At 40.9% G+C, this 17,196-nt stretch overlaps 1 protein-coding gene across 1 annotated transcript in view; it reads right to left on the bottom strand.

Annotated features, from left to right (window-relative positions):
• BBS5 (Bardet-Biedl syndrome 5) overlaps positions 1-12,264 on the bottom strand; it is a 29,572-nt gene extending 17,308 nt beyond the window's left edge. The window contains exons 1-5 of the mRNA XM_045819737.1: positions 12,104-12,264; positions 9,800-9,882; positions 2,647-2,712; positions 1,895-1,944; positions 1,636-1,763 (exon numbers count right to left, since the gene is read on the bottom strand). Of these exons, the coding sequence (XP_045675693.1) occupies positions 1,636-1,763; positions 1,895-1,944; positions 2,647-2,712; positions 9,800-9,882; positions 12,104-12,162 (386 nt within the window). The 5' untranslated portion in view covers positions 12,163-12,264. The remainder of the gene's footprint in view (positions 1-1,635; positions 1,764-1,894; positions 1,945-2,646; positions 2,713-9,799; positions 9,883-12,103) is intronic.
• Positions 12,265-17,196: the final 4,932 nt, after the last annotated feature.

The raw sequence follows: 17,196 nt of genomic DNA on the forward strand, positions 1-17,196 counted from the left end.
GTAAAGTAAATCAGTGGTTGCCAAGGGCTGTGGTGGGGAGGGAATGAGGGTGACTGCCTTGGCAGTTCTTCTTTAGGGTGATGGGAATATTCTGGAATCAGGCAGTGATGACAGTTGTACAACCTTGTAAATATACCAAAACTACCAAACTGTAAACTTCAAAATAGTGCATTATATCTCAAAACAAAAAAAAAAAAACTGCCCTGGTAGGCGTAGCTCAGTGGATTGAGCGTGGGCTGAGAACCAAAGTGTCGTAGGTTCGATTCCCAGTCGGGGCATATGCCTGGGTTGCGGGCCATGACCCCCAGCAACCGCACATTGATGTTTCTCTCTCTCTCTCTTTCTCTCTCTCTCTCTCTCTCCCCTCTCTAAAAATAAATAAATAAAATCTTTAAAAAAATATATCAAAAAAACCCCACAAAAACTAAACCATTATTTAGATTAAAAAATCAACAAAATTAATAATCAACAAATTAGGAAACTAAGAAATACATTTGCAATATATATAACTGATAGGGATATAATTTAGAAATTTACAACAGAATTATAAATAACCAAAAAAAAAAAAGAGAAAAATTTCAGCATCACTAGTGATAAATGTAAATTAAAACAATGGTATATATATATTATACTTGTGTGTATATGTGTATTCACTTGTGTATATATTTATCTTGCCTGTCATCTTAGCCAAACTTTTTTTTTAATCATAGCACTTAGGACTGATTACAAAAAAAAGGAGCCAAGGCCCTAGCCAGGTGGCGTCTTCACGCACACCAATAGGTTAGGTTCAGTCCCTGGGTTGGGGAGCATACAGGAGGCAACTGAGGGATGCTTCTCTGTCACGTTGATGTTTGTTTGTCTCTCTCTCTCTCTCTCTCTCTCTCTCTCTCTCTCTCTCTCCCTTCCTATCCCTCTAAAATCAATAACATATCTTCAGATGAGGATTAAAAAAAAAGAGCTAAGGTAGTGAAAAGAGAAGAATTTAGCAAAGAAGAAAACCAACCCCTCCCCACCATCACAAAAAAACCAAACCCAAAACAACCACAAAACAAAACAACAAAAAAAGCAAAACTCTTTGGGGAAAACACACAAACTTGACTCTACTATTAGAGAAATAATCTTTTTAGGTCATTCATTAAATTATATAACTTGGTTATTTACACTGAATGAATTTTCTATTGCCTTGTAACTACCTTCAAGGTTAATTTAGTAGAATCTTCAGGAGAAATTTTTATGAACTGTCAGTACTCTTATGTGTTTTATGAATCCCTTCAAAGTATTTATTAAACGGTAATGCAACACATTTCTCTATGTATCTTCAGGATATTGCAACAGAGCTTCGCGGAAGATGGAACCCCGCTTCTAAATTTTCAGGGGTGTCCAACCTTTTGGCATCTTTTGGCCACACTGGAAGAAGAAGAGTTGTCTTGGGCCACACATTAAATACACAAACACTAATAAAAATTGATGAGCAAAAAAAAGGTTTTAAGTAAATTTACGATTTTGTGTTGGGCCATATTCATAGCCAGCCTGGGCTGCATGTGGTCTGCAGGCTGTGGGCTGGACACCCCTCTAAACGTTTATATCATAGAATTACTGTAAAAATATTCAATAACCCACAAATTATTACCGTACCTGTGTACTGCAATCACAGAAGTAAAAAGTCTAGGACTTCCAGGAACCAAATTTGTAAATATAAACTCAAAACGAGTACTGTTACATTTTGTTAGTATATAAAGAGCTTCAGTTTGGCCTCGTAATTTCTGTAAGGACAAATTTATTTAAAAGTTCAGACTTTTAAAGCAATTTCTCATTTACAGTGAAAACAAACACCAACTTCAAATATCTAATGTTTCTTCACTGTATATATTTCAATAATATTTTTCAGACTTACGGAGTTAGCAGTCCTTGTTGTAATATTCATTACACAGTTGTAACCGATAGCTAAAATTCAAAAGCAAAGGATTTAAGGAACATGATACAATAAACAGAAAAATCTATATACAGAATTTTTAAGTTTTAAAAATTAAATATAAAAAACTTATAAACATTTTAATAAAACAATTACAAATATAAGTTAAATGAAAAGAAATGTAAAGCCAATTCTGTCTCTTTGACAAAACACACTCAAAACATGGAATAAGAAAGTTAACTTCTCTAAAACGTACACAACATTATTTACTGAAAAATCTTAGTGTTACTATATCAAGAGAAAAAGTCTAGGTGGATAATCTAAAATAGTTTTAAAAAATAAGTTATGAGATTTAACCCAATACAAGGTTGTACTTTGCTATTACAATTTAGATTTCCCTTCTTTGGGATTACTTGAAACAGCTCATAGCAATGTCAGAGATAAGCAAAACAAAACAAAACTAACAAAAACAAATAAAAAAAAAACAAAAAAAAATCATTCAATGTAAAAGCACTGATGTTCTACATGTCCAGAAGACAAAAATAAACAAACTGGAAAACATTTCTTTTGCATTATGATGCAGTCAGTGGTTAATCAAGGATTTCTGAAATTTTTATCAATTTAAAGATTTCTACGTATTTCATGGTATAGCTTTTTTGGTATCAAAAGCCAGTAAGTAAGTTCACTTGACAAAGTACTTTTTCTTTTTAGTGTTACCTAACAAAGATACTTACAGAGATTGACTCTAGGTAATGCCAAAGAGTGCCAGAGAATCCTTAAATTTGTTACTAAGAGTCTACCTAAAAGCAAACAAACAAAAAGGTTACCTTAAGTAAGGACTAGTTTTTGCCATACAGAATGAGGTGGACATGAAACTTCTGGCCCAGTATCAGCAGCAACACCCATTGCTGTTTTTCACACATTTATTGATTGATTGTGCATATCTGCTCTATGGAAGGTATACAGTATATGATTCAGAATCCCCCCAAAATAAATCTGATAGTTACAGAAGGGATACAAGTATTCACTGCCAACACCTTAGTTTGACTGAAACTGATGGAGGAGAGAACTGGGTATTGGTTCTTTGTCTTGGTAGAAGCTGTTCTGGGGATCCCAGCAAGTCATATATGTACAACTAAGAATGACTATGGGATAGTATAATTACAAAGCCATTCAGTGAAATCACACTTCTCAAAAAACTCTCACATACACACTAATCCCTGCCACATGAGTCATATGGCATATGAAAAATGTACCAAATTTTTCTTTTGTAAATATATTTTATTGATTATGCTATTACAGTTGTCCCATTTCCCCCCCTTCACTCCCTTCCACCCTGTATACCCTCTCCCACCCACATTCTCCCACTTTAGTTCACGTCCATGTGTCATACAATAAGTTCTTTGGCTTCTACATTTCCCATACTATTTTTACCCTCCCCCTATTTTCTGCCTACCATCTATGCTACTTATTCTCTGTACCTCCCCCCCTCCCCCTTCCACTCCCCTGTTCATAACCCTTCATGTGATCTCCATTTCTGTGATTCTGCTCCTGTTCTAGTTGATTGCTTAGTTTGTTTTTGTTTTGTTTTTAGGTATGGTTGTTAATAATTGTGAGTTTGCTGTCATTTTACTAAACATGTTTTTTATCTTCTTTTTCTTAGATAAGTCCCTTTAACATTTCATATAATAAAGGCTTGGTAATGATGAACTCCTTTAACTTGACCTTATCTGAAAAGCACTTTATCTGCCCTTCCATGCTAAATGAAAGCTTTGCTGGATAGAGTAATCTTGAATGTAGATCCTTGCCTTTCATGACTTGGAATACTTCTTTCCAGCCTCTTCTTGCCTGTAAGGTCTCTTGAGAAATTAGCTGACACTATGATGGAAACTCCTTTGTAGGTGACTATCTCCTTTTGTCTTGTTGCTTTTAAGATTCTCTCATCTTTAATCTTGGGTAATTATGATGTGCCTTGGTGTGTGCTTCCTTGGGTCCAACTTCTTTGGGACTCTCTGAACTTCTTGAAAGTCTATTTCCTTTGCCAGATTGGGGAAGTTCTCCTTTATTATTTGTTCAACTAACTTTTCCACTTGTTGCTCTTCCTCTTCTCCTTCTGGTACTCCTATAATTTGGATGCTGGAACGTTTAAAGATGTCCTGGAGGTTCCTAAGCCTCTCTTCCATTTTTTGAATTCTTGTTTCTTCATTCTTTTCTGATTGGATATTTCTTTCTTCCTTCTGGTCCACACCATTGATTAGAGTCCCAGTTTCCATCCCATTACTATTGGTTCCCTGTACATTTTCCTTTATTTTATTTAGCATAGCTTCATTTTTTCATCTAACTTGTGACCAAATTCAACCAATTCTGTGAGCATCCTGATTACCAGTGTTTTGAACTGTGCATCTGATAGGTTGGCTATTTATTCGTTGCTTAGTTGTGTTTTTTTCTGGAGCTTTGATCTCTTCTTTCATTTGGACCACTTTTTTTTTTGTCTTGTCATGCCTGCTACATAGTGAGGGGCAGAGCCTTAGGTGTTCACCTGGGCAGGGCAACCCAGTCTCTGGGTTGTGACACTCTATGTGGGGGTGGGGTCCGAGAGGGAACAATTTTCACTTGCTCCACTCTCTGCCAGATTTCAGTCACTTGTGTCACTTCCCCCAAGCAAACTGGGCCCTTCTAGTGCTGATTCCCAGGTGGGTGGGCTTGTGTACATTCTAGGACCCTGTAAGTCTCTCCAGTGAATTCTTCTGTGAGGCTGAGAGTTTCTCCTGGCATCTCAACCCCCACAGGTGTGTTCAATTGGTGTTTTGAGGCTTTATTTCCCCGTGCTGGGACCCTGGGTTGCACAGTGTTTCTTGCTCCCCAGTTTCACCTGGTTTATCTGCGTGCAAATGGGGGACCACCTGGTCCACCAGCCGCTGCTTTGCTGTGAGTCCTCTCCTCCTGGCCACCCGACTCCACCCCTCCTACCAGTCTGGATGAATATGTCTTCTTTAACTCCTTGGTTGTCGGACTTCCATACAGTTTGATTTTCTGTCAGTTCCAGTTGTTTTTTGTTTTTAAATTGTTTTTGTCCTTCTTTTGGTTGTATAAGGAGGCACAGTGTGTCTACCTATGCCTCCATCTTGGCTAGAAGTCTCTTTCTTTCTTTCTTCTTTTTTTTTTGCTGTGGGAAAACTTTTTGTTCATATGAAATTATAGCCAGGATGAAGTCTGTTTAACACCTCAGACTGATGTTCTTACACTAGAACACAAAGTTAGATAAATTTCATTTCTCCAAGTGTGTCCTGTAGATATGGCAAGGGGAAAAAGTCAAGTAAATCTGAGCATGGTAAACCTTGTGTCTTAGAGATTTATAATACAATTGGTATATTCCAATAGCTTTGAGATATCCTGCAATAATAAAACTCTCTGAACTTTGTTTAACACAATATTTCTTCAACACAATATTTTCACAGATCTCTTTTATGAGTAATTTACAGCCAGGTCATATTCCTTCCTCCCTGGAAACCCCTACAGAGGTGTCCAACCTGCAGGCCACAGGCATCATGCAGCCCAGGATGGCTATGAATGTGGCCCAACACAAAATTGTAAATTTACCTATAACATTATGAGATTTTTTTGTTTTTGTTAGTATCTGTGTATTTAATGTGTGGCCAACTCATTAATGTGTGGCCAACAAGACAACTCTTCTTCTTTCAGTGTGGCCCAGAGACGCCAAAAGGTTGGACAACTATTGCATATCTGAAATCAGAAAAACTAAGCCTGTAAGAATGCTGGAGTGAAATGGGCTAAGAGATTCCAAAAATAAAGGAAGGCATTCTCAAGTGAATCTGCAGAACATTACATAGTATGTTTAACAAATAATAAGTAATCCCACCCTCTACCTGGTTGGAGTGGAAGGCTCATACAAGATCATAAAATTATAGACCCTGAATCTATCAGCTGGCGTCAAACAGAAAATAGATGGCACATTCACATTAGGATAATTGAGGTTTCTATACAAATGTACTTATTACAAAGGTATGGTGGGGTGTCAGGAACCACAAGTGAGTACAGCAGACCTGTACCACCCCAGGCCCAGAAGGAGAAGGATGGGAAGCAGTTAACCAAGTCTGGAAGGAACAAGAGTCCTAAAGAGCTGAATGCTCTGAATGGGAAGAACCCAGGGAATAAATACCCGGACCTCACTCTCCTGCCTCCCTTTGATCTTCTGCCATGGCTCTTTCAGCTGGAAGCTAGAGTGCACAAGGAGGCCTCTGATATAGACTATGCATTTTTTCAGGGCAGGGGATAAAGGGTAGATGGAGAAAGGTGCTGGATATGGATGGATGCCTGGAGGACAGGGGCGCAAGCAAGAAAGGTTGTTTGTGGATAAACTAGAAGTAATTCAATGTTAGACCAAGAAATTCCAACATAATTTGTTAGCAATGGAGGCAGTGGCATTGGGGTGGGGTTTAGAATAGGGACTGGGGAGAACTGAAAAATTTTGAGAAGAGCATAATGTGATCAATCCTAGCAATTTAGAAAGTAATGTAGGCAATTTGGTTTATCACTTAGTAGCTATGTAAACTTGGAAAATTTAGTTAGCCTCTTGTTCCTCAGTTCCCTTATATGAAAAAAAATAATAGCACCTATTTAATTTTTCATATTATTATTACTTATAATTATGTGAGATTATACATATTATGTAAAAAATTTAGAACAATGACTAGTGCCCTTGCTGGTATGGCTCAGTGGATTGAGCACCAGCCTGCAAATGGAGGGGCTGCTGGTTTGATTCCTAGTCCCAGCACATGGCTGGGTTGTGGGCCATGTTCCCCAGTTGGGGGTGTGCCAGAGGCAACCAATTGATGTATCTCTCACACACTGATGTTTTTCTCCGTCTTATGCCCTCCCTTCCCTTCTGTCCAAAAATAAATAAATATAATCTGTAAAAAAAAAAAAAACAGTGACTGGCAAACAGTAAACATTCAATATGTTAACTGCTATTACTATTTTAAAAATATTTTCATTCTTTACAAAGTTACTTTTAGAATTTTTTTTAAGATTTTATTTATTTATTTATTTATTTATTTATTTATTTATTTATTAGAGAGGGAAGGGAGGGAGAAAGAGAGAGAGAGAAACATTAATGTGTGGTTGCCTCTTGCGCATCCCCCACCAAGGACCTGGCCCACAACCCAGGCACGTGCCCTGATTGGAAATCTAACCGACAACCCTTTGGTTCACAGACAGGCATTCAATCCACTGAGCCACACCAGCTAGGGCAATGATTTATTTTACTATTGCAGATACATTGATTTATGTTTGTCTTATGCCATTTTACCTAAGTAACATTATATCTACAACTGGGCTATAAGCCCAGGGCATCTATCTTTTTGATATTTTTCTATTACAGAATTCCAGGAAAAATTATGAAGTGGGAAGAGTTTGCCTTATAAAACCACTGGCCAACTCTGTTTACCTCTTTTTCTGTTCTTGGTACATCTCCTACAAGTTTCTAGCATTTTTATGTTGCTTCTGGCCAGCTAAAGGACCCCACCCTACAATTTCACACATAGTGCTCTAAGCGGACTTTTCACTCTGTCCCCCCAAACACTAGAATATAATTGTCCCTGCTTCTCCTGGACTCCCAAACAACAAAATATGGCTGTTTCATTTTTACGCATCTTCAGGGTGCAAAACTAATCTGATAATTTGATGTCAGAGTACTTGCAGTTGAAATGGACTATTTGTTAATTTTCTAACAAATGGGGTATTTATAGTTTTAAAATGGGGTGTTCTGAACTTGGGAGTGCCTTACTGGTGGTCATTTTCAAACTTCTGAAAAGGAGGGGAAAGTGATAGTTAGAAAACAGGATTTTCCTGCCCTTCTTACCTTCTTATTAACCAAATTCCTGTAAAATTCCATTTTCTGAACAACTGTTTCTGAGGCATGTGGACACACAGGTATTTTTATTAACAGTAAGATTTCTGGCCCTGGTCCAGTGGGTAAGTGGGTTGGAGTGTCATACACTGAAAAAGTTACAGGTTTGATCTCTGGTCCAGGTGCATATGGGAGGCAACTGACTGATATTTCTTTCTCACATCAATGTTTCTTTCTCTCTCCCCGCCACCCACTTCTTTCTCTCTAAAATCAATAAATGCATATCCTTGGGTGAGGATTAAAAAAATAATAAAAATAAAAAAGTAAACCCTGGCTGGTGTGGCTCAGTGGACTGATTGCTGGCCTGCAAACTCAAGGGTCACTGGTTTGATTTCCAGTCGGGTCACATGCCTGGGTTGCAGGCCAGGTCCCCAGTGGGGTGCATTTGAGAGGCAACTGATCAATACGTCTCTCACACAGTGATGTTTCTCTCCCTCTGCTTCTCCCTTTCTTCCCCTCTCTCTAAAAGTAAATACATAAACTCTTTAAAAAAAAAGTAAGATTTCTGGCCAGGCAGATGTTTTTCCCTTGATACTTTGAAGGGCCATTGTAGGGTACTGCGCTCATTGTCTTTGTTTGGACTAATGGGTGAACTGTTGCCGAAGAGTTCTTGCCTATCTGTACGGGACCAAAACTTTCTCTTGGCTTCAAGGTAATTCAGGTTTTGTGAAGATCTGACTATCTAGAGATTGTTCCACCCCCAAAGGCACAAACTAAGACTTCTTGTTTGCTGCTGGATGTTGACACCTCATTCTCACCTGGGCTTGGCTGAGACCAGGAGGCATTTCAGAAAGGTGATCTAAGCACACTTTTAATGATGGGCTCCAGCTATTGACAGGATCTGTCTGCAGCTGGTAATGACGATAAGTTCCCCTCACAGAAAAGAAAGGCTCACGAATAAACCTGCTGTTCACATACCATCCCAGAACAGACCAGAAGAAAGGCTCAGAGAGCAACTGGCCGCTCAAAATGCTGCAGTGAGCGTGTTCTGCCAGTGAGGGTTACCTCTAGGAATTGCTGATCCTTCTTACTTGAATGAGGTCTGTTCCTTTTCCTCACTTTTTCTCTTTGATAAGAGGTTCTCCACCCTACTACACCTCTTCTCTCCCCACAAAGACTTTAAGATACACTAAGCTGCCCACTTCTCATTCCCTATTTTACCTTGAAAAACAGCAGTGATGCTTCTCAGACTTGCTGATTACTGGCCCTTGGTTCCATGTATAGCTGCTGTATGCAGCCAGGCCTTTGGACAATTTGTTTTGGGAGGAACTCAAGTCTAGCCCTGGTTGCTCCTCAGCGACATTCAGAGACATCTCCTAATATTTTCTAGTACTTAACCTATAAATAGACTTCACAACACATTTGCTCTCTGCATGTCCATCTCTAGGTGTCAGTGTTAGGGCATCACTCTTGGATTTCCTAAAAGGAAGCATGGCCCCACGCAGCCCAGCTATGACCTACTCATGTTCCACTGCTCCGTAATCTTTTCTGTGGGAGGCAGATCCAGAACTCAGAACTATCCCATAAGCCTTGCAAACTGAGCTCCTAGACATTTTTTTCCCCTCAAACACTTACATTTTAAGTCAGGTGTTTCTGTTGTAACCTACTGTGGTAAATATGACTGCTCTTTTAAGCAATGCAAAGCAAAGTTTGGCTGAACAAAGACACGAAAAAAATAGTGGCAGTGCCACTAAATAAGCTCCTGGACTTTTAACAGTCACACTGGATAAAGCTGCTGTCAGAACTGGGGCTTATGAGGGAAGCCAGGGTATTCCTGGCTGCAGGGTTAATACCTGTCCTTCTTCTATTTCAGTCTGAGGAAAGTCTATGTGGATTTAACTCTTCCAATCCCACCATTATATTTGCATATAATGCTGTTTCATATCTTTTCCCTGGTTAATGACTTAACATTTGTAAATTAAACCAGAAACATAACATATATTAGGTAATATACTCACCTCTATCTCCATTATTTCCTTTGGTGTCTTCAATTGAATCTAAACAATCAATAAGGACTTCTCCAGGTCTTGTTTTCAGTTGTCTAAAATAAATATGAAGGCTTTAATTTTAAAACTATAGCCACTGAAATCTACTTACGGAGAGAAAAGACATATGTCTATAAAACAGCCAACAGTATAAATGATATAGTGCCAAATGCTCATGCATTTGAAATTAAGGTTTTCAAGAACTCCAAGAACCTAGAAATCACTGGGCCTGGAGTGGCCAGGTCATGTAGAGAAGCCAGAACTAGAAGGAGAGGTAGGATGTGGAGGGGAGGGAATTGGGGGAAAAGGAAGGGGGGGGGGGGGCAAGGGGAGATGGCGAGGGATATGTATGATGAAGACCAAAAATAAGAAACAATAAGGGAATGTGCGAAGAGTGGCCTGGCTGGAGAAGAAGATCCACACTGAGAGGTAGTGAGAAATATAGCTGGATAAATAAGGACGAACTAGACTATGGAGAACCATAAATGCTAGTCAGATAGGGACAGGCCTCATCCTGTGGACAGTGGAGTACCCCCAGATGTTTCTGAGTAGAGGAAAGGGGTCAGGCAGTTATGGAAGGAACAGGTTAAAACAAAGCATCATCAGGACTTTGTAAACAATCAGAAACAGGAGACAAAAGGAAATAAAGGATGAAGAATAGTCTGCTGACTGATAGAATGTATTCCAGTGTGTTGAGGAAAGCAAAAAAAAAAGAAAACCTAGCAGAGCATGTAGTATAGCCTTCTAACACATTCTCTATAGAGCCAATTCAATTACTTATTGAAAATATGGATATATTTTCATACACAGATATCACTTCCCTGCTTAAGTCTTCCATGTCATCCCACTGCCTAGAAAACGAAGTCCAAAATCTTCCAATGAACATTTCACTGTCTGACTAATCTATTTTTCTATCTGTACCTCTATCCTCTACCTGCCAGACATTACCTTCTAGCCAAAGGAGTTTATACGTCTGAGAGTCTGCTTTTCTCTTTTTGTCTGGAATACCTTCCCTCCTGTCTTCCCTGACAAGGCTCTGCCCATTCTTCCTGACTCAGCTCAAATATCATTTCTTCTTTGAGGCGTTCCCCTAGGCAGAATCAACTATTTTGTTTATACAGTCCCCCAGCTTTTTGTTCATTTTTTTCAAAATAGTATTTATCAAACTTTAAATAACAGTTGTCAATGTGTATCTCCTGCACTAATAGGATTAGGGGAGTCAGGAAAATATTTCTGTATCTCTAGCTATTAGCACAGTAACCAGCAGTTAGTAAGCATTTGATAAATGTTTAATAATTAAACATGTTCATGAAATCGATTTTTTTATTGGATCAAGGATGCCAAGAATTATAGGAAAAGTCATACAACGTGTGTAATATACAACTATGGTTTATAATTTTATAAATCCCCTTCCCGTATAACTTCTTAAAGGTTTTAAGATCATGCTAGTACTATCTATTTAGTCACAAATATGCCTTCAAAATTATTATTTCATTTTTCCATCTAATTAGGTTCTGTTCATAAGGAATTATAAGTGGCTGATAAGCTCCATGCCATTAACCCAAGAACCTTAGCTTTACTGTTCCAACATTTAATACAAGAAGTTTCTAACTATTCTCTCATTAAAGCATGAAAATTTCCTAAAACTTCTGTTTGAGAGGCTCCAAAAGGAGGGTTCTTCTCCCTGTTGGTGATTTAGATAAGTAAGTAGATGCAGGCTTGCCATCTACTTATGGAAATAAAGTTTGTGTGGATAGGAATTTCGGAGAATGCTTACTCCCACATCCCTCATTTTACAGACGAGAAGACTCAAGCATTGCATGACGAAGTAATTTATTTAAGGGCTCACAATGTATGGTATTATTTCAGGCTTAGTTTTAGAATCCTGGTTTTCTGAGTCCCTGTCCTACGTTCTTTCACCCACGGCATTGGCACCCCAAGCTCGCTTGGGTGTACTGAACGCCCAGGTCCTGCGTGGGGTTTGGGCTCAGCTTCCTGATAGGTCTCCAGGCCAGGGCTGGGCCAGGGCCAGGCCAGGGAACGCGGGGGACCGAGGCCATGCAGTCTAGACGCGCTCCCACAGTAACTCCGGCTTCTGCAGGGCGGCAGTGACTGGCCACTCCAGGGTTTCCCGAGGTGCCCACCACAGGCATAAAACCGCTCCCACCCTCGCGATGGCGGAGAGCTGTAGGGATGTCGGCTCCGCCCGCGGGTCCTGAAACTGCGCCTTGGCGCCCTCTACAGGCTCCAGGCCCCTGGGGAATATCGGGGACTCACTGCGATGACACGTCGAAGCGGATATCCCGGTCCTCCCACAGCGCATCCAGCACCGACATGATGACCCGGGCCGCGGCGGGGCCTCTCCACAGAGGTGTAGGCCGATCCGCGTCTAGCTGGCTCCAAGGCAACGGGAGGCTAGTCTCTGAGTCTACGGCGGGCGCCGAGATCCAAGCTTCCCTAAGGTAGGGTGCGCGCTTTCCCAGCCTTAACACGTCAGAAAGCGGATTTGAGGCTCCAAGCAGGGTTCCTCTGCTCAGAGCAGCTAAGCTGGCCCCGGCCCAGAAGCGTGTGGTTGAGCGCCGAATGACCATCCTGGCCTCCAAACACACGTGCTTAAGCGATTCCACCTATTTTCCCCATTTCTCTATACCAGGGGTGTCAAACTCATTTTCACGGGGGCGCGGGGGGGGGCGGGGGGGCACATCAGCCTCGTTGTTGCCTTCAAAGGGCCGAATGTAATTTTAGCACTCTATTCAGCCCTTTGAAGGCAACCGGGAGGCTGATGTGGTCCGCGGTGAAAATGAGTTTGTTACCCCTGCTCTATACTGTCAAGATACTTAGACTTAAAACTCAAGCTACTCTCCTTCCTGCCTACTCTCCAGCCAGGCAGGGTCCAGAGCCTTTGGAGGGCACTCCTTTTCTGTCCAGAACTTTGTTTCCTCAGATCTCAGCATGGCCCGCTCGTGGTTGTTTAAGTCTCAGCTCAAAGGCCTGCAGAGGCGCCCCTGACCTTCTGTCACTCTGCTGTGAGCATCCTGAGGAGTGCGCCTGGTCTATCCAGTTCTTTGGAACAGTGCCCTGTAGAGGCACTCAGCACTTTTTGAATGAATCAAAGTGCTCTCCTTCCCTCAATTCATGACTTTTTTTTTTTTTTTGCGTGTAAACGTTTTATTGTGCGTTCTCCTTTTACAGGAATTCCAAAGAGTGGAACACGATCCTGTTTTCCCACCCTAGGCTTCTACCTCTATCTTGCTATTTTGCCACCTGTGACTCATTAAGGATCAAATCCAACATTGGCCCAGATGGATGCCAGAATTGTTATATACCTGCGACTCTTTTTTTTATCTTCCATTTCCCCTTTTTGAATGGGAATGTCTCTGTTTTCTTATGCCTGTTCCTCACCACTGTATGGTGTGAGTGTTGGGAAAAGACAACTGCTTTCTTCAGCTTCACAGGTCTGCCAAGAGAAATGGTGCTTCAAGGAACTGTACTTACCCAACTACGGGCACAACTCAGAGACATTGTAGGTTCTTTTCCAGATCACACAATAAAGTGAGTATCACCATAAAGTGAGTCTTTTTGCTGGTGGAGGGTCTTGACTTCAATTTGTAAAAAACAAGACTACCTGTGAAGTGCAACAAGGCAAAGTCAGGTAAAATGAAGTATGCCTGAATATCCAGAAGCTCATTTACACTTGATATAGATGATTTAGATGATGAGATCTTGGATTTTTGAGCTGATGCGTTAATGGCATGAGAAGGAAAACTTGGGAGGGAGTGAATTTTTTTTTCTTTAGGAGGGTCATGAATTGTTGAGGGCCAGAGGGTAGACTATGGTTGGCATAATTCTAAGTGGCCCCTAAGGCACTGGTTGGTGTGGCTCAGTGGATTGAGTGTCCGGCCTGTTAACTAAAAGGTCAATTCCTGGTCAGGGTACATGCCTGGGTTGCAGGCCAGGTCTCTAGTTGGGAGCCATGTGAGGAGCAACTGATCGGTGTTTCTCTCCTTTTCTTTCTCCCTTCCTTTGAAACAGTGTGCAGCCAAGAGGGGGGCCCCAAATAGGAATTTGGAATGGGGTCCAGAACTCAAGGTATCCAGGAAATATTAGAAGGATATATAAGATGTCCTCCCCCCTCCCCCCCACAGGTGTGAATTGGGGGAAGAGACACATGGAGCAAGAATATGCAGAGCTGTTTTGTACAGCCACAGCTTTGCAGCTAACCTCTGGCATGGTCATTTAACATATCTATAACCTTTAACTTGTTGCATAGATATGTTAAATAGCTGTGGCCATGCTTTGAGCCAGGGGGATGGAAGTGACTTCCTCCTAAAATGTAACTGGGGGGCAGCTGCCCCTGGTTGCAGTGCCTGCGTGAGAGCTTGGAGAAGATTGGTTCCATGACATGGGGCCACATCTGCCCAGACTCACTATGGTAGCCCAGTAAACTTGGAATAATACAGGAATGTTGGCAGGTGTAACTGATTGTAGGAGGAGTCGCAAATGGGGGTACAGAGGAAGGTTGCCTCGGGGATTTAAACCCAGATACAGCAGCCATGTAAAGAGAGGACCATGTAGTTTTGGTGAGAGTGGGGACCCCACAGCTTTGGGGTGCTCCCTTTGGCCACATGGTTTAAGAAGTAGGAGAGACTTTGCCTGGAAGAAAAACGGTGAAAGGACTCTTGCTGATGGGCCATGAGAAGGTGCCACATGGCTTTGGACTAACTGGGGATCCTGATGGCGACACAGCTGATGGTGCTGGGAGCCTGAATCATGGACTTCTACTTCTTTTCCTGAGATATGGTACCCCAGATTATGGCAGAGGGAGAAGGAAGCACTGTGGGTGTCTGTGGGTATCCTAAAAGACTTTGATATTTTAATGAAGACATTAGTTCACTACTTTAAGTCTGTATAGCTTTAAATGAACAAATCTCTGGCATTGAGAGACATCTTTCCTCTGGCAGTGGACAAACAAACCTAGTGGGGGGTCCTTTCAGTAATAGTATATTGTACCTCCCTTGGCCCTGTTCTGTAACACCTTCACCCCTCCCTAACAATAAATAAACCAAAAAATAAAAAAGGAAAAAAAGAAATACCCAGATCACTTTCATAAAAAAAAGATGTTGAAGCAACTTAATCTTGTTTTTATAACCATCAGGATTTTAAAATGTGTTTGTATGGTAACTTCGTGTAGGCCTAGGTCTCATCCTGTTTTTGTTGTTGCCATTTTCAGATCTAACCACATCACATTTCACTCCCAGTGTTATTACCTTTCATTTCTTGCTGCTTTAGTCTTTGTTGACCAATTTCTTCATTTGATTATCCATTTTTGTAAAATGTTGCATAGGTTTAATATAGGGAGCAGTTCTGTGTGGCATGGGGATGTAGCCCAGCCCCCACTCGGAAAGGCCAGAGGGGAGCGAGGTCCCAGCACACAGGAGCCACACCCATGGATCAGTTTTCCCATGAAGAATCAGGCCTGCATTGTACCTAGGCTGCTATGAGGCTTGCTTTTGCTAAAACTCCCTCACCCTGAATTGAGGCAGCAGGTGCTTACTGCAACTTCCTAAAGTCTGTGCTAAAACTCCTTAATATGGAGTGTAACCAGGCCAACCATTTTTCCCCTTGATCTGTAACATCCTTTTGTTTGAAGTAATTAGCAACATTCTTTCCGTTGTTATCTATAAAAGGTAATCACCTACAGTGAACTTGTGCATTGTAAATGAGGACCATCCTCAATGTAATATGCCTAGAAAAGCAATAAAAGCCTGTCCACGCAGGGGTCGGGGCCCTCTCTCTCATTTAGAGATCAGCTATGCCATCCCTTTTTCTCCACAGGACTTCTGTAGTCTGTGTGAATTTGTTCATTGCAGCCACGACACACAGATCCTGCCGGCCAGGATCCTTACCAACCTTACCAACAGCTCCTACACCGTCTCGCACCAGGGAACTTGGTCCTGCCTCTCTGCTTTGCATTCTTAGGCTTGGCCTCACAAGAAACACGCTGGCACCTGATTCAACCAGAGCAGGTGCAAGCAGCAGGAAAATCTCAGGTTAATTTTTATAAGTGGTGTGAGGAAAGGTAGAGGTTCACTGTTGACCCTCATGAGGTTCCTTTACTTTCTATATGAATATTCAGTTATTCTATCACTGTTTGTTGAATTACTCTCGCCCACTCACACCTTTCAAGATAACCTATATATACTTATCCCTAAAATCAAAGTTAAGGACTTGAGGGGAGATATGTATAATGACATTAGAGCCCAGTGAGAGACAGCAAAGAAGCACAGGAAGGTCAACACAAGAATAAAAATGAGTTGTTATCCTTATGTAATGGAGTCATTTCTTCTCCTTCCTTCTCCCATCTCCATTTTAAAGTGATCACCTTCTTTATTAATGTTGAGAGTTCATATGGAAATCCAAGGAGTCAGCTTTCACCTTTCATTGTGTCCACAATATGTTGGATGTCCTACTGGTTGCTATTCTTATCCGGCAAGAAGACATAGCTTACTAGGAAGACATTCAGGAAGCCAAATATGTTTTACAACCTTAAGGCTTCAGTGCATATATTTTACTCATTGTTCTATCAGGTGGCAATCAATGTTGACTGAAATACATTTCTACCTCAAAACAAAATGATCGCATTTAGAAACAACTTTCCGTGTCCAACTACGGAAAATTGATACTAATTCTGCCCTTTAAGGGCAGAATTAACTATATTTGTACAATTCCAACTGTTTGATGTATTCCTTAACAATTCTTTTTGAATTTTTACGAGTTTATTTGAGCCAGACTGATGACATATGCTGGGAAGTAAGATCTCAAATGCTCCTTTTCCTTAACCTCTATGTTGAGATAGTCATGAAGCACATGCCACGAGTTTCTCTGTAGTGTTTGCTGTAGACTGTTTTAAAATATAAAAGAGCAACTGGAAGGTTTTAGTGTTATTTTAAACATTTTATTTAAAAATAATTAAACTATGTACTGAAATGTTGAATTTATAGGATGCTTTGTTCTTTGGTTGCACAAAGATTTTCCTACTATAAAGAAGTTGTGGAACTCACTTAAAGATTTCAAGCTTATGTAAAATAAGATGAAGCATTATGGTTTATGTACACGATGTTCTATGGGACGTATTCCTAGACGTCATAGAGGATGCGTTAAGAAGTGATATTATATCACTGAAAAGGATATCCAATTAGTTAGTCAATTGGATGAAACACAAAAATTCTCAGTGTATGACTAAGCTCATCAGCAATTAATACATACTGTTAACCCTGACTGGTGTAGCTCAGTTGGTTGGGCATTGTCCCCCAAACCAAAAGGCCACCAGTTCAATTCCCAGTTAGGGCATGTGCCTAGGTTGTGGGTTC

The sequence above is a fragment of the Phyllostomus hastatus genome, unplaced genomic scaffold (genome assembly GCF_019186645.2).
Source record: "Phyllostomus hastatus isolate PE091 unplaced genomic scaffold, TTU_PhHast_1.1 phas_contig_1, whole genome shotgun sequence".
NCBI classification, from domain to species: Eukaryota; Metazoa; Chordata; class Mammalia; order Chiroptera; family Phyllostomidae; genus Phyllostomus; species Phyllostomus hastatus.